The sequence below is a fragment of the Gobius niger genome (genome assembly GCF_951799975.1).
Source record: "Gobius niger genome assembly, chromosome: 17".
NCBI classification, from domain to species: Eukaryota; Metazoa; Chordata; class Actinopteri; order Gobiiformes; family Gobiidae; genus Gobius; species Gobius niger.
In genome coordinates, this window is record NC_136868.1 from 20,851,567 (window position 1) to 20,873,958 (window position 22,392).

At 41.0% G+C, this 22,392-nt stretch overlaps 1 protein-coding gene across 2 annotated transcripts in view; it reads left to right on the top strand.

Moving 5' to 3' along the window:
* The window catches only part of negr1 (neuronal growth regulator 1), a 172,882-nt gene that overhangs the window by 130,314 nt on the left and 20,176 nt on the right, over positions 1-22,392 (top strand). The window contains exon 7 of one of the 2 annotated variants that reach the window (XM_079575542.1): positions 2,878-2,996. The exons of the other annotated variant lie outside the window; for it this stretch is intronic. Within the exon in view, the coding sequence (XP_079431668.1) occupies positions 2,878-2,981 (104 nt within the window). The 3' untranslated portion in view covers positions 2,982-2,996. Of the gene's footprint in view, positions 1-2,877; positions 2,997-22,392 lie in introns of those variants that run through there. 2 annotated transcript variants of the gene reach the window in all.

A 22,392-nucleotide genomic window follows, 5' to 3' on the forward strand; every position in this document is an offset into this window, starting at 1 on the left:
TGAGCACCTTCTATCCCCATGTAAATAATGCTTTCTCATATCAAGTCTAAGTAAACGTCTTACGTTATCCAAAAAGGATAACAATTTTGTGATGAACCTAGCTGGAAGGAGTTAAAGTCTAGGGCTTTTATCAGTCAGAACGTGAACTGACGCACATCTAAATGACGCCCAATTGTGATGAGGCGTGTGGAAGCAGCAGAGATCGCATGTCAAAAGGATGTAACAATAATAGAGTGTGGAAGGACTCTCACAGTGATTCACTGAGCATTTCGAGCTCAAGGACTAATCAAATACTACTCAGAAAAGAAACTTCACACATTTTTCTCCTTGGAGCTTTTAGCGTGCTGCATTTGGGGACAAAAAAAATGAACGGAATCATTGCCCATCAGTACACAAAGGTGGCTACACATCTCCCCTCTCAAATCACATGATGAAATCCAATGAAAGCACATGTATGGTTGCCGGCAGAGCACCAACACAGCAGTTACACAGTTGTTAAGTGGGGAGTGTGTTGCGGATTGGCGCTGCCCTCCCTTTTGCCCTTCAATTGAAATGTCCATATTGAGAGTCCGTGTAAATGGATTAAAATGGAAAGTGTAACAAGGGGCTTGCAACATGCCCTAGATTCTGCTGCTCAGAATACTAACATACTCTTTCCCAGTGTGCGGTGTAATCACGGCTTTACCATTTCCCTTTGTGATGCCCAAGCTCCTCCTCAGCCTTGTACTTTGCGCGCAAAGGTTGCATATGGACCTTTTTGTGTATAAATAGATTCTTCTACCCGCTGGTTAAAGACATGCTGTTTGTGCCAGAAGCAAAGCAGAAAATACCCCATGAGTCCCAACAGCGGCTCACTGAAGGCTCTGCTGCTTCCCCAACTCACACACGTTCACCTTCCAAGTGAGTCAGAAATCTGCTCACCGCGTATTAACGGTGTTGTTTACCAAACGGAGAGAGATGCCTTTTTTAATAATTTAGCCCAAGCTTCAGATCAGTCACGCCGTCATGTTTATGATACTCTTTCCACTACAGCGATGTTCGATGTTTAATAATTCATGTGGAAATCAAGAGTGCTTTAAGTTGTAGGGTTTGGAAAGGACACGGCATTTTGTTCATAAAACGCATTAATGCAGCAGCAGTTGTGAGTCAGAACGTGAGAGAGTTACATGGGTCAAAACTGCTTTCAAAAGTAAACAAAAGAGCCATGGTACGCCTACGGGATCACAGTGCATAAATACTAGGGATGCTATCGGGTATCGGCTACAAATATCTGATACTGAACCGATACCGATTTGGGCATGCTATATATCGCTGTAAAGCTAAGAATCTGAGAACCTTAACCGCTGAGTTAGTTTTAACCTCCGCAAATATATTTTGTTGTTATTTTATCATTAGCATACTAAAGCTAGCGGGAGCATGCTAATGCTAACAAAAACTAATCAAGGCTGGGTCAGAAATTAAGATAGAAATACATAAAGTAGCCAAATAAAATAAAATCAGGCACTGCTGAAGCAAAGTGATTGTATATTAGTTTAAGAAATATCTGATCTAACATATTTGTAATGATCAGATCACTTCATGTGAGTTGTTAATATTAATGTAACCTAAAGCTTGTTATCTACCCAAGGATATTTAGTGTAGAAAAGTGACTGTTTATCCAAGAGTTCATCAATAGATATAATTGATAATTGATCTGTAACATCATGAAAATGAAATTGTTTATACCATGGTCTGGGTGAATACTCCGTGTCGTCCAGTTATTTCTGATAATGGACACCTCGTCGTGTATTATCCCTTACACAATCTCCAATGGTTTTACCACTAAGCTAACTGAGGTTTATGCAGTATGAAGACCCAATCCTCAACATTGGCCAAGCACGTATTCGCTTGAGGAATTTCGATTTCCTTGTTTTACTCCCATCATTCCCAACTAAGGGATTTTTATGTTATTTTTGATTGCGAACTGGCCTTTTCTCTGTAGCATTTGCTAGCATGTTTCGAGATTCGTCGTACGTTCTGTCGTGATTGGAGCAGTGTCCTAATTCTTGCCTCATAATGTTCACTTTTTGAATCATTTGCGAAAGAGCATCTTAACCGAGGTGTTATCATTTTGTCCTTGTTAAACTGAAGTAAATATTTTTCTTCACTGTAGCTCCAAAATGAGAAACATGTCATTCACTTCTTAATGCCTGACTGGTGTGAATTGGCTGCCATCTTTCTGTAAAAAAAAACTCTCCGTTCTAAAGCTACAGTGGCTGAGCCTGAAATGAGTTCAGAAGGTAATCAGATTGGGACCGCTCTTGCTCCTCGGAGGGATCAAACAGAGACTAAAGTTCCCCCCTTTTCCCCCTAAAGCACCGTGCTGGAAAATGAGGTCATAAAGTGTAGGGCCGCTCCATAATCTATAGGACATGAAAATAAAATTAAAACTGCAAGATTTAAGATCCACCTAGCATGTGCAGATGAAATTATGGCTGCTAACTGTGCGCAGCGTGAGCCTGCCGCTTCAAAGTGTGAAGGCGAGTGGGTTATTTAGCATATACCAGGCTTTGGAAGTGTGATTATAGTTGCTGCTTTATTAGAAAACTCCTTCAGGGCCTTCGGAGCATTTCGCGCACACAGATTCTCCTTGTTATTGCCTTAGATGCAGGAGTCCAAAGCCACCTGGGGGATAAAACTCGTTGTTAAAAACATGTGGCGGTTGCATCTCGCCATAGAGACTCTAGTCGTTAGTGCATGAAGAGGCTTTGTCTCCATTCCCCTGTCCTTTTGTCTTTGCATGCATTCTTTTCAGTTTTTATTTTACGTCTCCATTCTGTTAATAATACATGAATGTCCTCTTTCCCTCCCCCCTCTCCCCCTTCTCCTCCCCTGTAGCAATTATTGAACCCACCACCTTTGGTGCTGTCTCAAGCCCAGGTCAGTATATGTCACTGCGCTGTACACAAAACCAGCTCCTGAGGTGTGCTGCCTCATACTAACCAGGCCTGAAATCTCCATCCCAATTTTGATTTGATTTTTTCCTCTTTTTTTTTACAATTGGCTGACTGCAATGCCTGCTGGGTGTTGAGCTTCATTGTATGTTTTGTTATTTTAGTTGATACTTGGTTATTGTTTTTTTTTTAGTTGATTTTTGGTTAGCTTGTACAGCCTGCGTACATATACTACCTGCAGCCCGTTGCCATTGCCACACCCTTGTATTTAAAGCAACACAATGTAACCTTTTCTCTCACCCCTCTTGCTATGGTTGCAAACATTTTACTATTGTGATCAAAACTTCAACTGAAAAAGTACATGCATGTCAGTGTTTGTAGCTTAAGTAACATCGCTTATCATTACCCCCTGATTTTGTGCAACTTAAATGGTGAGTACAAGGCAATACGTCTGTTAAGTGTGACATAACACAAAATAATAAGCTACTTCCGGGTCCAAAGAGTTCCATTGACAAACATAACAAAAACAGAAACTTTTTCTGTATCTCCTGCTGAAATAACAACAGATAAAAGGCCAAAAGTTGTTTTACATCTAGTTAGAATAATATAGCTGACGATTTCTCCACCAACATATTTTCATATTTGAAATAAGCCATCATTACGTATGGAAAAAAATATTATAATATATAATCAAGGCTAGAAAAGCATCACTGTAAATGTAACATTTCTGTGCGATCAGATGTTTAAAAAGGGTCAGCTCTGCAGCAAGTTAAAATCAGCAAAATCCCATTATAGTGAATAGGGCAAAAGTTAAATTCTTTCATTTCATTCATTCATTCCATTTCATGTATTTATTCATTTGAGTAGAAAGGTATTTCAAACATTTTTTTTTTCCAGAAGAAAAAAAGCAAAACAAGACTATTGAGTTCTAAAGGAACAGGAAGTTCAAAGAACTTAAACCTACCCCTGTCTCTCATTCAAGGAACATCACATAAACTTTCAGCATACACTCATGCAAGAAACCGATGCATGAGTCTATGCCTGTGTCTGAATATAAATCATTTATGATCGTACAAAAATGTCATAAAATGTCCGTTGGACCCAGAAGTAGAGTGATCACTTAACAAACATATGAAACATACGAAGCACAAAAATGTGTAGCTATATTGTTCATAATATAAATCAGATTATATAAAAAAGGCTGAATATTTGCAGAGCTGTTTGATTGTTAGACACTAACAGCTCATAAAGTGACCTAAGATAGATTAGATAACATAACATAACATAACATAACATAACATAACATAACATAACATAACATAACATAACATAACATAACATAACATAACATAACATAACTCCTTGTGAGTCACAAATCACCAAGGCTTGTGGTTAAGATGTTTGTTTGTTTTTGTTTTTTTCCCCGTTATCTACCTCTACAATTAAAATAATTGGTTGGACATCCAAATACTACATGGTGTTGCTTTAAACTCCTCTCCACTGCCCCATGTGGAGCAACCTCTACAACTTCACTCTAATGGCTGCACCATGTATCTCTGAGCTTTTTCATTCTGATGGCTTCTTCCTCTGACGCCGACTTGTCGTCGCTCTTCAGCCGCCTACATTATGGGCCGGATGTTGTTGGTGACAAACGCCCCGGCTTGGTCTGTTATTTGCAGATAAAATCTCTGTTGTCTTGTATACTGTTGGCCCTAGCCTCCTCTTCTGTAGCTTTAAATATCCTTTCTCTGTCCTTCTCTGTGTTTCTTCAACAATCATCTGGCGCTTTGCCATCTAAACCCGGCTGGCTGCTGTAGTCACTTTTTCCCCGTGCCACGCTGTCAATGTCGCCCTTGTCCCCTCCACACCCCTTCCCCCGACTGTGTTCAGCCGCTTCCACATTCCAGTCGAGCCTAATCCCCTCTGCCTGGTCGTCTTTTCTCCTTCTCTAATGGTTTTAAGCAAGTCACAGAATGTAATCTCCTATGCTGGTTACATTATTTTCGCTTAATGCGTTTTAGACTCACACACTGCCAGCCAAATGAAAAAGAAATCCCAAGGTGGTTCAGGCTGACTCACGTGTCATTGTAATAAAATGACAGATTTTACAAAAGACAGCTCGTATTCTGGTCAACAACTTTTCACTAGCCATGTGCTGAAAAGGATTCAATTGTTTGAGGAATGCACACGTTACCATGCATCTAGCATTTCAATGGGGGGGGGGGTCAGTATTACTTTTGCAGAGGTCTACGCTCTCCCATGAGTTTTCTGTTTGAATTTCACCATACATTAATCTGTTTGTTTATAGTTTACAGTACAAAGACTTTTGCGCAGTGCATTACATTCTGCACGATGAATCTGATACACAGTGTTGGGGATTTATATTCAGCACTTCTGTAAAATAAACAGTGTCATTTGGCGGCTCCAGATTAGCGTGTGCATTCGGTACCTGCCTATCTGAGCTAAATATAATTATGCATGGAGATTGTGCCAGATAAGTAGCTGAAATAGCTTGGCGACGACAGAACAGTCCTGACGCGGCCCTGAACTCTCATTTGATGTACGCCTGCAGAACAAATGATAATTTCATGGTCCAAAGGAACGCCAGTGGTTTCAATTGGAGAGATAAACTCCCTCAGCAGCCCGCTCCTCTTGTTTTGTAATGTGTGAAGTTCTTTTTTTTTTTTAACGCCGTCTTTAATAAGTAGCTTAGTTAGATCTTTACAAGTGAGTGAGTGTATTTTCCCGCATTTGATTAGGTTTGGTAATTAATTTCACATGCTATTATCTGTTTTTATTTCCCCGTTGATGTAAACAATGACATAACAATGGGAAGCCAATTAAAGTAAGTGTTGAAAATCTTCGAAATACAAACAAAACAATTGAATGTCTTCATCATTCACGAGTGCTTTACATGCTTCACATAATTGAACTGTGTGCACATGATGAGATAAGAGGAGGGAATGAAGCATTTGTTGCGCAACCATTGATCATCTGGTCAGAGACAAGAGGCAACATTGTGTTTAAAAAGAAATGTTGGTTTTCTAGTCGGTTGCTTTTACATCCAAACAGTTCTGAGGAAGTGTATATTCTACTGTGAACTTAGGTCTTCATGGAGGTCAACATGACAAAGTTGCTCTTGAACTGCTCGTGTGCGCATGAGGCGGATTTTTTTTTGCTAGTTCTGGCCTCAGCAGTAACATTTGGCCGCGGTCATCAAAGCGGCATTGGACAGGGTGTTGTTGCCAGCACACTGAGTAAACTGCGAGGCTGTGTTTGTGCTGAAACATTCCGGAGGCAGCGGCTGTGGATGAGACAAGGATGACGGACACCAAGAACAACCCCCTCCCACTTTGAAACATGATGAAGAGCGGCAGATGGGAAGTGTGCTCTGCCACCAGCTGATAGTACCAAAGAGCAGGATGGAGCGCTTCGGGCGTGCACACGTCTCCTACTGCCACCAGCAGACGATCCGAAGCAACATGTGACTGGCAGAACACGGGACTACACAGCCCCTGTCCACATCCAGACTAGCACTGTTGACCTTTGGATCGGGAACAAAGTCCTCTTCGTTTGCATGGCTGAGATGCTGATGCATGTTTATGCCGGTGTAAATCCAAGAGCCTTGGATTAAGTAACTGTTGAGGCGTCATCCATTTGAAAGTCAACATACAATACAGTACACGGCATATAATAGAATAAACGTTGTCCTGGAATTTTAACATTATAAGATAAGTTAAGATAAGATAAACCTTTATTGATCTCACAAAGGAGAAATTCACTTGTTACAGTCGGCGTTCAAGAAGAAGAGTTAATAAAGTGCAGCTGATTATGCAGCTTATTGCACATGTTACTTTACAGTCTTTAACATTACACCGCGTTTCAAATTATTATGCAAATGACATTTTTCTCTGATTTTCTAAACTGTCAACTCAAATGAGAATCTGCATAATTTTCAAGTCTTTAACTGGTACAGGATTATTTAAAAATCTCCCAGTGATAACAGTATTTTTTTCAAAAATAAATATTAAGTAAAAAACTCAAAATCTACTGTTACAAATTATTATGCAACACATCGTTTCAATACATTTTAAAGCTTGTAAATAACTGAAAACATGGTAATTTGTTGAATTTGTAGCATTAGGAGGTCATATTCACTGAAATCAAAAGCATCTTAACAGGTCAAATTATATTTTAACATAGGAACCCTTCTTTGATAGCAGCTTCAATATTCTTAAATTCATTAAACTTGTGAGTTTTTGGAGAGTTTCTGCTTGGATTTCTTTGCAGGATGTCAGAATAGCCTCCCAGAGCTGCTGTTTAGATGAAAACTGCCTCCCACCCTCATAGATGTTTTGCTTGTTGATGCTCCAAAGGTTCTCAATAGGGTTGAGGTCAGGGGAGGATGGGGTCCACATCATGAGTTTCTCTCCTTTTATGTCCATAGCAGCCAGTGATGCAGAGGTATTCTTTACAGCAGGACATGGTGGGTTGTCATGCATGAAGATGATTTTGTTAGGGAAAGCACGGCTCTTCTTTTTGTACCATAGAGGAAAGTGGTCAGTCAGAAACTCACAGAAACTCCACATATTTCCACACCTTCAGGGAGCCCAAAAGGGGCCAACCAACTCTCTCCCCATGATTCTGGCCCAAAAGATGACTCCACCACCTCCTTACTGATGTCACAGTCTTGTTGGACATGGTGGCCATTCACCATCCATCCACTACTCCATTGATCTGACCATCCAGGGTTACACGGCACTCATCAGTCAATAAGACTGTTTGAAAATGAGTCTTCATGTATTTCTGAACCACTGCAGCCGTTTCTGTTCATGAACATTCAATTAACAGTTTAGGGGGGGCCGGATAGATGGTTTATGCACAACTGCAGCCTCTGGGGGGTTCTACACCTTGAAGTTTCCCGAGACTTCAGAGGCAGCAGCAGCTTCAAATACCTATCTGCTGCTTTGTAGCAGTTGTTCTATTCATCTGATGTATTTGTCTGGCAGAAACCGTCCTTAGTGTGCCTTTATCTGTACAACCCCGTGTGTGCTCTGAATCAGCCACAAATCTCTTATCAGTACAATGATTACGCTTAATCTTTCATGAAATATCGAAGGTTTTCATACCTAGTCCAAGGCATTCAACTATTTCACGCTTTTCATCAGCAGAGAGATCCTTTTTCTTTCCCATATTGCTTGAAAATGATGGTCTGCTTCAAAATGTGGAACGTCCTTTTTCATTAGTTTTTCCCTTAACTGGGCTTAACCTGACAACTAATCATCACAGGCGTCTGAGATTAATGTCAGTGATTCAAAGTGCCCTGAGACACAAAACCATCCATGAGTTTCATTTTACCTTTTTGACACTGAAATACAATTTGCAAAATAATTTGGAACGTGGTGTATAACAACAATAAAAATGTTACACTGTAATTACCCAGACCACTTTATTAGGCAAGGCGAGGCAAGTTTATTTGTAGAGCACCATTCATACACAAGGCAATTCAAAGTGCTTCACAGTTGCATAAAATTACAATAAAACAGATCAAATCAATAAAACACCTACATAAAATTAATTAATTACAGTAAAAGGCAAGAGTGCAGACATAATATTTTCATATGCATGGGCAAAAAGAACTGTTCAGCCTGGATTTAATCATTGTCAGAGTTGAGGCCTGTCTCACATCCTCGCGAAGACTGTTCCAGATTTTAGCTGCATGAAACTGAAACGCAGCCTCACTGTGTTTATTATTGACTCTGGGAACCACCAGGAGACCCCTCCCTGAAGTTCTCAGGACCCGAGATGGTTCATACGGCTGTAACATGTCAGAGATGGACTTCGGCGCTAAACCATGAAAAGACTTGTACACAAAGACAGCTGTTTTAAATTATATTCTCTGAGTGACAGGAAGCCAGTGCAGAGACCGGTGCACTGGACTAATATGCTCGTATTTCCTGGTTCTTGTGAGGACTCGAGCGGCAACATTCTGGATGTACTGCAGCTGTCTGACAGCTAGCTTTGAGAGGCCAGTGAGCAGGCTGTTACAGTAGTCTAACCTGCTTGAGACAAATGCATGGATAAGTCTCTCTAAGGTTTTGACACTGTGCAGTAATAGAGGGTGAGTGCTTGTAAATAAATACAAAATATGGAAGTTTTCTCCTCCATATACAAGTCTCATTGCAGGAGTGTTATCCATTCCTATTTTTAGCCAAGATGCTGTTACATTTCCGTTGATTATTCAGTGGCATCTGATAACTAATTTGAGTCAGATGTTTGCACCTAGATTCTCAGTATGGACTGAAATAGAAACCATGTGGAAAATCATGCTGCCTGCTCCAGTGATAATGTGCAGTTGTTGACAGTAAAGGGTCTTAAGCTGTTTTCATCTCTAACGTATGGATTTGTATGTGTTAGCTTAGCGCTTTACGTGCTGCCCCAATACTCCCGAGCAGCTGGCACCGAGGTGCCACCCCGTCAGTCCAATGAATTGTAGATCAGTGATAATAGCATCTGCTCCCACAGGCTTTCACTCCTGTTTATTTCTGCAAATCGCTTGACAGTTGGAAAACAATGCTCTTAACACTGTACGGAGCTCCTTCGCTGCGCATTTCTCTCCCTTTGTGAGAGATGCACTGTATAACGCCGCCGGATCAAGAAATAATACATGCATTATACAGCATCGGATTCCCCAGTGCTGTGTTCCCTCCCCGATAAACATCTCAGATGAAGTTAAGGTGCCCCACATACTGCTCACTTTCTTTATCGTACTGCCTTGACATAGTTTTTGGAGTTCACAAAAGTGTATGTCAATAATTTACGATATTGCACAAAATCGTTTTGTTTTAAAATGTTCAGTGAGGGCCAAAGAGCTAACTGCACTGCGGCCAGTGCTCCTGTCAGGTTGAAGGATGGGTCAAATGCAGAGAACACAGTGCACAGAATAAAGTGTATATACTTAAAATAGTAAAATAATTAGTCATTGGGCTCAGTTAGGCCATAAATGCTTAATTTTCGCCTCTAAAGAATGACCCGACACATTTTAATTTATCTTACTTATCCCCTTGCACCAACTAGGGGAGAAGTAATGGTTTGTTGACACCCACCCAATAAACTATCCTTAAATTTCTGTCATAATGAATGGACGCTGAGGTTTTCCGCCGTGCAGCAAATCACTCAGATCAGGTTTTTCTTGATGTTTTGGTAATAGTCCCAGCAGCTTAATTAAGATCTTTTCTCCTGATTGATTCAGGCTGACTGCAGGTCATACATCTTTCTTTATTCAAGGTCCAAGACACAACATCAAAGCAATGATCTGCCTCATTAAGTATTCTTCCTTAGTCACTCACTCATTACCACAAAGGGCTGCAACTGTAATGCTCAAATTACTGCATCCAAAGCATTGTAACTTAAAGGACTTAAAGAACAACTAACCCCAAAATCAACTTTTTTTTCTAGCTAAGTTGTATAAATGGGTATCTTATAGTGTTGTCTACGTGTATCTGTCACTATTTTAACAATTTAGTGCAAATTTGTTGAAATCCTGTCTTTGTGTCCCAAACCGTCTGTGTGGCGCCATCTGCAGCGAACTGTCGGTACTGCATTTGATTTTTTGAATTCGGCACCCAATTAGCGGAGGGGAGAGAGATGATGTCAGGAGGCGAGAGATGATGTCACGGGCCCTGCCGCTCTGGGCTATAAAAAGGCTCAGTCTCGCTCACGCCCCCGTAGCGAGTTGGTGTTGGAATAACGAGAGAATATTTTCATCGATTGTCAGGTTTGCGATTAGTTGTCATAGCATTTAGGTAGATTTTATTAGGATAGCTTGTTTATTATAGATAATTGTATAGTTTTAGTAGTGTTAGTTGTTGAATATTGTAGTTGTAGTCACTAGTTGCTTTTATTGTTAGATTAGTTCGCTCAATTTAGCTTAGGGCGTTTGTTAGTATTGCTTTTAGTGGTCTATCGTGTATAATTTAATTGTTAGTTGTTAATTGTACTGTGTTAGGATGGGGAGGAAGTGTAGCGTAGTGGGGCTGGAGTTTGCAAAGACCATTTTACGTGCTGATTCCTTCGCCAACTTCACCGAGGTTGAACTGGGCTATGCTAGTCTTCTCCGTTTGAAGAGCGAGGCCGTCCCCGTCGACACTGCTGCCCCGCCAACAATGTGAGGTGAGTGAGAAAAATAATGATTTACCCATTTTGGGTTTGGTAGTAATTGCATTGATTGTAGCTGCTGTAAAAAGAGGCACTTGGTTCACTCTGTCCCGGTCATTTCTGTCAGTAGAAGCTACTTTGCTCACAGATTGAGTCATGTACAGTATATAGAATGTTTATGTGCACGTCAGAATAGATCGTTATTGTCGTGTCTCAAACAAATTCGCCGTTTTGGCCTCTGATAATACCAATCACATGAGTCGTGTAGATCTGTTGAAAAAATATGGCGTGTAAATAGACTCTGCAGCCTTCAGCTCCAGGCGATGTGTCCCGCACTCGCTCACTGTGGCTGAGGAACAGCAGCCACCGGTTATAAGCGCGTCTACTCGCTGCCCGGGGCAGCCTGCTAATGCATCAGTCTGCAAAGTTACGCCAACACTGTGCGCAAATGTGCACGAGTCTGAGCACCAAACTAATCTAAGTTTTACATGACTGTAGCTTTTGACAGTAGCTACAAGCTAGCCTGTAAAGCTAACGTATAGCTAGCCTGTAAAGCTAACGTATAGCTAGCCTGTAAAGCTAACGTATAGCTAGAACGTACTGTGTGTCGGAGGCTAAACTGACCCGCTCCGTGCGCGCTCTGCTCCCGTTTGATGCTCGATTGCGGTCAGTGAGGAGAGGGCTGACCACTCCAGGTGGACCGTGCGGTCAGTGAGGAGAGGGCTGACCGCTCCAGGTGGACCGTGCGGTCAGTGAGGAGAGGGCTGACCGCTCCAGGTGGACCGTGCGGTCAGTGAGGAGAGGGCTGACCGCTCCAGGTGGACCGTGCGGTCAGTGAGGAGAGGGCTGACCACTCCAGGTGGACCATGTGGTCATTGGGCTCTCACAGATGTGAGCTGTTCTTACGTGCTTTCAGAATCAGTATAGTTGTTATTGCCATTGTTGTTGAACAGGTTCACAAAGTAGGATAAATTCTGATAATTATGTTCATGTTGACAAGTTTTCTGAAGTGAACCAAAGTTTACACCTATTTGGACGCAGCTTTTCAAAATGCCAAACCATTTGGAAGTTTTTAGTAGCCGACTGTAGCCAGAATTAACCTGATACAAATATTTGGTTGATCTGCTATAGGGGGCATATTCTAAAGTATATCGTAGGTTGTATTCCTATAAATCATCAATACAAACAATGTGTTTGCATGTCACTTGTGTGTGCACTTTATAAATATTATTTATTGTTATGTTTTCAGCCAAAAGTGAGCAGAGAGAAATGTCCAAACTGATCCAGTCCTTATAAGGCATGCAGGTGTCCAGGCCAATGTGAAGCTGAGCAGGCGACGCAAAGGTGAAATCTATTTATCCTTTATACAGTACTGTCATTTTATGTATAAAACAGTCTACACTTTTGTTTTTTTATATACTGTAGTTAGACACAAGTTGTGTAATTACTGCCATTTTAAACGTGTTTATTTTGTTTGTGTTTTGTACAGCTACTCAAGCCTGGACCGCTTACACAAGCGTCGGTTGTGGGACAGGGGACCTGATGGAAATCCCTCTTCCTGACAGTCCCAGAGCAGCCTCTACATCTTTAAAAAGGAGAAGGTGTGAGGTGTCAGCGTCTGACCCCAGCTTCCACATCGATGACAGTGCCAGCACTGTGAACTGTTCAAGGTACAAAGAAAATCTAGAGTTTTAATTGAAAAAATATATACAGCGTCCTGGTTTTTTGAGGGATGAAATATCCTTTATTTTATATAGCATTCCTGCTGAAGTCCCTCCACACAAGGACAAAGAACATATTGTTCTTGAGGACCAACTGCTGGAGCTGTTTAGGCGATGTCCTGTCTGCACTGGTCGCTGTGCTGTGGACACCATCACCATCGGCACACTGCTTCGGGTCACTCAACAGTGTCCTCGCTGTGAGTTCTCCAGTCAGTGGTCCAGTCAGCCCATGGTGAACAACATCCCAGCTGGAAACCTACAGCTCTGTGCTGTTCACCGGCTCATCCTTTAGCCAGATTTCAAAGGTACTGCAAAAACATTTTATTTTTCCATATATTATCCGATGATAACAGATGTTTTAATTTTATAGTTCTTGGGGGCCTTCAATATTCAGGGACTGTCAGAGCAGTGCTTCTACAGGCATCAGGCAAAGCTCCTCATCCCTACGGTCAACTGGCAGTGGAAGTTGGAGCAGGATGACCTCATCAGAGAGGCTCTTGAAAGCGGCTCTGTTACACTGGGTGGGGACATGCGGGCAGATTCACCTGGTAAATACATTTCATAAACATTTATCTGAAGTATTAATAAAAGTCAGCTAATGTATAACTTGCATTCATGTAGGACATTCAGCCAAGTATGGCAGCTACACCATGATGAATCTAACGAGTAACAAAGTCATTGACATCCAGCTAGTCCAGGTAAAACATTACAATACAAACATAAATATGTAACTTGGGATAACTGTGCATTATGATAGAACTCATATTCTTATTTTTTTGTCTTATTAGAGCAATGAGGTTGGAAACAGTGTGCGCATGGAGAAGGAGGGGTTTGTGTTTTGTGTCCCAGAGATTGGAAAAAAATGATGCGCTGGGCCAGAAAAGGTGAACGGAGGAAATGACGAGGTGGAAGAAAAGCATTGTGAACTATCTATATGAATCATCTCTACTGGTCACCATCAAAGGCTCAGATTCAGAATGTCCACGGAAAACCCCCTGTCCCCTCGCTGTCTTCACAGGCCTTTGGTTGGGGATGATGCAAGAGTGTGGCCAAAATCAAGTATGTGTAATTACAACTACTCCCAATATCTAATCTATATTGATGTATTTACACTTCACATATCAATTTATTATTCTTTGTAATTCTTTATAATTCTTTGTAGGCACAGCAGCATGCGAGAGACTCTTACTCTTTTGTTAACACCACGTATTTTGAAAGATTAAGCTAAAATAAGCCCACAATACCACACTTCAAATATTGAGGCATCCATAGTCTGATTCTCTCACAATAGTCTGGGCCTCTTATCCAAAGGAATGCTGGCCAGGTAATGATTCCTAAAGGTTCAACAAATATTCACTAGTTATTTTATCACTTTGAAATGTTTAGAAAATAATACATAGATACTGCATATTAATGTTTATTTGTGAAATTTTAGGGTGCAGGTTGGTGCCTTGAATTATGATTAAAAAAGGCAAATCGTCATATGCTGCTGTATGTCATAGTGTATCCAAAATTCAAGCGTGGAGACTACACAGTGAGAGCCATGAAGACCAGAGCTACCTCAGGTATGTCACATTAAAAACAACACAACCAATGCTTTTACAAGGACAAATGTTTTGTGCTTTGTTTACAGTCTACTTTGACCAACTAATGGCCCTGCTGTTTGAAAGTGTGGTCGAGGATCCTCTCCCATATCAGGAGCACACAAAGTACCTGTGCCTGAACCACTCTGTGCCCATTGGACAACGTAATAGATTAAAATCAATGTTTCATGCAAGATTTAATTGTGGGCAGTAAAAAAAAAATGAAGCCTGTATATGTTCTGTCAGATATGTCACAGGAAGGTATATGCAGCACCACTTTCTGTTTCTAGAAGCTGAAAACTTACTGCATGTATAATTATTACAGTTGGTATTGTATAACATAACCAGTCAACTTTGTCTGTTCAATTTGTTTATTGCACACATCTATGTAGACCAAGTGAGTGGCACATGCAGCTCAACCTCAAGTGAAATGTGAGCTGTAAGTTTGTAGTAAGTTTTACCAAAGAAATTGTGCTATAATTTGGAAATTGCACTGTTGTAAGAGCCAGAAGTGCAGAATCAAGTACTGGTACAAAACAAGATCTATAATTTTCATTAATATTTCAATATTCAACTAAAAAAGCATACATATAAATACTTCATTATAGCCGTTACTCTACAGTGTCATCATTCAGTGGTAGTTTTGTGTATGTTACGTTGGTTAAACCTTTTAGTTCACTAAATTTAGTAATAGAAATTAGTTCAGGCTATTTACTTAGGGCTAACTGGCTCTTTGGGTTCACAATGTTACAGTCAAGCCTTTAGAGAAACATAACCTGAATGATTCTGTCTCACATCTTCAATGGCAAACCAAAAACAATTTCAAAAAGACAGTGTTCCTGCTCTATAATACAGGCCTACATTTATTTATTTGATATGTTTTGTGCACTTTGCTGTAAGAAAAATAATAAAAATCTTTGTAACACAAATAGCCACGTCTCTATATCACACACTCTGCTGAGGACACTGAGATACATCTCCCATGTTCACGTAGACCACAGCAAAAGTCTACATCTAAAATAGATCGGTAAATTCTGAAGCAGCCAGGACAGTTACGTCCCTTAGCTGCGATGCTAACGTCGATCGAGCTCAATGCTAAGCCGCTAGCTTTGTAAATGACAGAGGAATAAATGAGCCAGCGCCTCAGGTACAAGGCCGCTGTCTGCCACGATGCCCCCCCCCCCTGTGTAGAGAACGCTGTAGACCTGTCCCAGTGGAACAAGTTGCTAAATAAGTTAGCTCGCTGGAACTCCATGCTCCCATGGTCGGACTTTGTTTACGAGGAGCGCTGCAGGTGCAGCGTCAAGTCAGAAGCCTCAAGCCCCTCCCACCCCTCACCCCTCCCGCGTGCCCCTTAGTCCTCCAGGCAACGCCCCCTTTCTGTTGAGATTTTCAAATCTGAGGCTCTGAGATTGAGGCTCTGGAAGGAGGGGTTAGTAGCTCTTTAAGGGTCCTGTAGGGGCAAGTCGATACCTGTCATCCTGGAGCGTCATTTTCTTTCTTGCTATATTTTCTTGTTGCCTTAGCAGTACACAGCCTTCTTAATAGCAAAGCAGTTCGTAATTAATTTGCTATCAGTAAGCAAACAGAAGCCTTATTGTATAAAGCCAGCATGTCCTTCTTAAGCAAGCTAAAGAATGTCTTTGTTAATTTACAAAAGAAATACTCCCACATTTCTCAACTTTTTATTTATTCATTGTACTTACACTGTTGCATTCAAGAATAGTTTGCCTGTCTTTTTTAAGCTGTGTCGTTTCTTGGCTCACACAGAGTTAAAAGTCATGTAAGAAACAGATGTAAGTTGTGAGATTTCTTTGTTGTTTAGTCAATTAGTACGAACCAAAACTTTAGCAAAACCTTTAGCTTTTGTTTCCATAATTCCCCACTGAACAACACTTTGGTATGATATAAGTAATACATTGTTGCTCAGTATTTAAAGTCATTACATGTGGGCACCGAACACCCACGTTATTTACCCTTAGAATGTGTTTACTTCTCCCAGTGCTTTGACATATGCTGCTTGTTCATATGCCAAAGAAGTACATTTCACTAATATCTATGTGTCATTATAGAGCTCAGTTTCATAGTGGGAGATGCCAGATTACTGTAACTCTAAATACTTTTCCAGAATGAAAGTTTAGAGGGCGCAGTATGTGAATTTTCAAGCATTAACCCAAAAGGCAGGAATGTGCAACAAAGATACTCTTTCAGAGATTGATCAAACTGCTCTCTCGTCAATAACAACAGCTGTGTTCTTGAGAGTTTTTAAGCGGCTGTGGAATAGTGATCCCATTGTATGGTCTCGTAATTGTGTCTTCAATGATTTTAATCCTCCCTTTCAGTCAATTTCTTTAACAGTTTGCCTTTTGTACAATCAGTTGGGAATTGCTTTTAGCTTGGGATTGTCACATACTTTTGAGCACATTTGGAGCCAGGCTTACGCCTAATGATTAATTTGAAAATAAATTAATCTGATAATTTTTATTAATTATGCTGCCAGGGCTCCTCTGCGGATCACCTCTCATTTTAGGTCCCTTTTGTGTGTCACAAGAGAGATACAAAGCTTGCTGGCTCAACAGTATCATTACCAAGCTGAAGACGCCATGGATCTGGACAGTCATTGACATGCACTTGAAGGCTGAGCTTCTCTGCGTCTTTGCTGTCTTGAGACTTGACTCTCAGCTGCCTTTAAGATGTCTGAGCAGGATGGATTCATTCGCATACTCCAAGTCAGTCACATGGTAACTGCCTAAGGACACTCCTGGAAACCACACGTAAACCTTGGACAACAGATGAGCAATGATACAGCTGAAGACATCGGAGGCAGCCATGCAGCCCTGACGAATGCCACAGGAGATCGGAGACCAGTCGGAGTCAGGAAACCCTCCAGACGGACTGTGTGGTTTGAATGTACTTGGACAATTGTATTTAACCCACATGTTCAGGAACAGTAAATCATCTTTTCCTTTGAAAGACGACAGTATGTGTTAAACCATGGTAAATTAAAACATCATACACATCACATCGTAACCATTTTCATAGTTTTCAATCATGTAGCTTCTCAGTAAATACTGTTTGCCTTTGAAATCACTACCAACAAATTAGCATTATTAATTGACATAGTCATTTGACTGCATTTCATTATCATAATATAAATATACTAATTGTTTATGCTATGAATCTAGTCCTCCAGATGTAAAAGCTTGAGGGAAAGTAGCCTACCCTGAGCATGCAATATTTCTTCCTCTAAGCGTCGAGTTGGAGTTGCGTGAAGTGGCAATTACATTACTGTCAACAGCATGAGTGACGGCTCCTGTTTGTGACGCACCAGCTAATTGCTATATAAGTGTTCCATAGACACATGTATGCATACCGCCTCGCTTTGCCTAGCTCTACCACATTGAGTCTATTTGAATGTGTAGTGACAAACAAAGCATAACATGTGCTTGACAGTCAACAGTCCTTCCCCTGCTATTACTCAGCATGCACGCTTGTAACACTGCAGATAATCCTTTGTGACTGCGTGTTTTTCAACTGTCCTTATCATTTACTGTATGTACGCTGGTGAGATCACAACCTCTTGGTGCCCCTGTCTTTGCGGCGCCGCCCTGAATCCTGTCCCGAGCAGTTTGTTTTTGAGCCAGTGCTTTGACCTTCATTTTTACACCGTGGTAACTCCAGCAATCATCTCTGGAAGCCCCTGATAAGCAGATGGCATGTCATCTATCATACTTGACCCCCTGATCCCAGGACAATGTACACACTCGAGTTGTTCTCTGCAAGCCTGAGTGCTCATCATGCTCATATAGTGCTCATCATGCTCATATAGTGCATCGCGGGGGTAGCTGTCCTGGATTAGAGCCACGATGTGGCCGTGTGCATATGGAATCTTAAATAACAGCGGCCTGGTTGATCAAATTTGAAGGAAGATTTTTTTTTTTTGCATTTTAAAATAAGTGATAAATCTCTTTTGTCATCAAAGTGGTTGCATATTGTTTTAATTTGCTATCTGATTTGTCAACATAACCTTTATTATGTTTAATTATATATTACTAATACACTTGCAAAAAGCACCATTCAAATGTGTAATAAAATGAAAACCATTGCTTTGCTGTAATAGCAAACATTATAACTATTACGTGTTTACTCTCATTCATTTGTGCTAATCAAAGCCTTGTGTTATTGTGTGCTCTTAGGCTGATTGGTTCTGCGTTGTCGCTTTGATAGTCATTATGGTTTGGCGTCCTTTTCAATTCAACTGGCTTTATTCTGCTACCATAAAACACATGCTAATAGTGATCCGTCAAATGTAGGGAGCTTTCCATTCAAATGAAATGCAGATGCGTTTATTTGTTTCAAGAAATTAATTGAAATACACTTGAGCTTCATAAAAGAGTTTTCTTAAAAGCCCCAGTGAGAGGGAATTAATGTTTGTGAAATGGTTTATTTGCTCTTGGTCTATTTTTGTTCAGCCCTAATTCAAAACACCGTGGTCGTGATTAGTCCTTCTAATCAGTGAAAGGATCCACTGATGAGAAATTATGGCTTATTGAAAGCTAATGCTACAAACATGTGTCCTGAACATACACACATGGGCTAATATTAAAGGGAAAAAAACTTTAGGCCATGTTACATTACTTTTTCAAACACATTTTCGAGCCATTCACACATGTCTGAATAACCTTTGAATCTTTTACGGTCATACTGAATATTGTGTCATGTTATCAATAGCAGTGCTGGTTTCAAAGGCACTTCAGAAGTCCAACGTGGGAAAGACGCAATAACCGCTCCAAATCCAGACATAAAGCTGTGCGCGTGGAGACCATGGAGGGCTCACGCGGCTCCTTTGCTCATCTGCACAGCAACTCGGACAGGTGGCAAATCCTATCGCTGTCTGTTTGCGGTGTTTACTGCACACCGGAGCCTCCCCGCCCCTTTAACGTGGCTTCGGGTGCCAAATAAATGTGATTAATTCTCGCACCGCCGTAATATTATGAAGGGACAAAGCGGCAGGCTAAATTGATCAAAAGAACCATGTGCGCAGACATCCCGACGAGGGTTTAAAAAACTTTTCAGTTCTTAAAGGAACAGGCCAACGTTTTTCCATTCTGAGATATGTTCTTACCTGAGCTTAGACAGGAGTTGATGCGTACCTGTCTGGTCTTTGTGCGTCCCGTGGAAGAGCGTGGTAGCTTCTAACTTTACTTCCGTTTGGAGCCATAGGAATAGACTGGGAGGGGCCAAATGCTAACAACATCTTTGGTTGTTGTGCGTGACCAGACAGGTACGCATTAACTCATCTAAGCTCAGATAAGAACATATCTCAGTATGTAAAAACGGTGGCCTGTTCCTTTAACACACTTTTATATAAGTAAATGTACTGTAGGCCGCCCTTGGAATATTTGACCGTGCATGGTGATAAAAGTCCTGTATTTTCAGTGTGCTAATGGCGTGTTCAGCTGCGCTTTGTAATACCTGTGGCTTATAGACAAAGACGGCCTATATATGTGAAAAATATACACATTTTTCTTTTTAAATTCAGTTGGTGTGGCTTATATTCAGGTGCACTCAACAGTCTGAAAATGACGGACATTATGTAAAATGTGTACTTCAGTCAACGATGTCTCGAATTTCTCCAAAATCCCAACGTCCCAGTAAACCTCCCCCTTTCCTCTGCAATTTACCTGTATTTAAAAAAATGGACTGTTTTGGTCCCTGCCATTAATTCCAGTCACACATCCTCACTCCGTCTGTGTCTCCTGCCTCTTCTTGTGCTGCTCCCCTCTCCAGCTCTGATCATCTCTCCCACTCAGGTTTTTTCCTCAAGAGCGTTGGCCATTAAATGTAAACCCGGCCACCCCACACACACACCGGGAAGACATGCAATATATCCAACTCCAAAAGACATCTTTCATCTCCATGCGTCCTATATTCCTTTGTATTGTCAAACCTAATACCGGTGATGCATATTTAAAAGGACCTGTCTGCGCCGTTCCCGTTTTCATATTGCCCCAACCGGTCGTTATATCTTCACATCTTCAGTCGTTGTTAGACTTGTTTGTGCCGCTACTTTTTTGTTGCCAAGGAGAACTTTTTGGAAGTTTTGCAGATCACCAAATTTGACTATTTTTCATTGCAGATGAAAGCACAGCGTGTGGTACAGCGTTCTTGCTTTTCTGCTGCCGTGTTTACAAGTGTCCTTCAGTTAAAGTGTAGTGACTGTTTGGCAAATTGTGGCGCCATGGTTTTCTACTGGGATTTTTTTCTTCCACTATAATTGGCATTTTGGCCCCAACAGTCAGAGAGATTAATTTAACCAGCAACAGAAAGATGCATTTTGTGTTCCCCCTTCAACATGTGCGGTTATTGCGCGCGTGTATAGGGCTTGAAAATGGATAGCCCTTTTCCTGCTATGGCCAATGAAAGCTGCAGTGAAAGTCGGTCTTGATCTATAATTGAGACACCAGGGTATATTTTCTTTCTGGACACACTGTAATGGTTAGTGCATTAAGGTGGATGATGGAGGAAAGCTACACACTTACAGTATGTGCCCCACAGTAAATCAGAAAATATGCTCCTTGTTGTGCCAATTTGTAGATTCTGGTGGCTTCATACTGCGCCACATTGCTTTCGGTTGTCTCTCTCTCTCTTATATCAACTAAGAGCATGCTACAGCTTCTCTGAAATTGGTTTAATTTGGAGCACTCTTTTAGGCGTAATGGAAAGACTGCACTGGGTATGTTGTGATGGGCCTTTGAAATGCAGTAAATGTGCTCTTGAGTCGTCTGACTTTGGTTGCCAGGAGCCTCTTTCCCTTCCCGTCCATCCGTCTCTGAATTGACCATGTTAACATTAAGACGTCTCCTGAACTCAGCGATAAAGCAGATATTTGACAGATCTCACCAAAGGCAACAGCATAAATGATTCAAGGCTTTAATAAACACTAACTGTCCGATGTACTGAGAGCTCTTTAGATGACTTTCAGGCATGATTTTTTCTTTCCCATCCTAGTTTTTTTTATGCTATTTTGAGGTGTATTCATCATTCAAAATAGTTTTGAATTCTTAATTGCTGTGGTGGTTCCTCATTTTACATCACTGTGTGTGAAGTACTTGAATATTTGTTTTCCTTTAATTGATTGACATGGTTTGCCATAAATCACAGACAAATAGTATTTTGCTTCTTCCAGATCCAAAAAAGCCCTTAACTTATTTCAAATGTGATATCGGTTTGTTGTTATCAGTCATTTTGGAGAGAAAACCACCATAAACTGCTCAGGGCTGGAGCCCCTTTTCTTCAAACTATCCACTTATGGGTGAAGTAGTAGATATAGGTCAGGTGTCTTGCCTTGGGACGCCACCCAACTGGTGGAAAAAAGCGTTGTCACTATTACGCCACAATGTGGGCTGTAAGTTGAATCAACACATTTGAAATAGCTTTATACTAAACAAATTGCCTGGTTTTAATATAGAAAACAAATAAAGGTTTATGCTATAAACATAAGTACTTCCCAAAGCAGGTTATTTAAAGATGTATTTGTGCCATTTGTGGTTTCCAATAGAAATAGGCAATGGAGTTATTTGAGTGTTTCTCTCATTTCCTGGATGCCACACTTGAAGTGCGAGCCTTGTGTACTCTTAAGTATTCATATATGACAGCTGGCTGCCAGTAGATTAGTCCTCTTTCATGTGATTGTGCCAGAAGGGTGAAGACTTAGTGGCTTGCTCTCCTCGTAACATTAAAAACTGGCTCTGTACCCAATCAACACGACTTCAACCGTGTATAGGAGGAGCTGAGGCAGAATGGGGTCCCTATATGTCACTCTATGATAAGTATTGGGAATCACACACTAATTAGCTCGCCTATTCCAAACAAGGCCTGACTGCAACAGACAATATAAGAAGCCTGTGGAGCAAAGATACCGGGCCCACGGTTTATAACAGCAACCTCCATTTCAACCTAAATTAGCATTTTTTTTTCAGTCCCACATTTGTTACA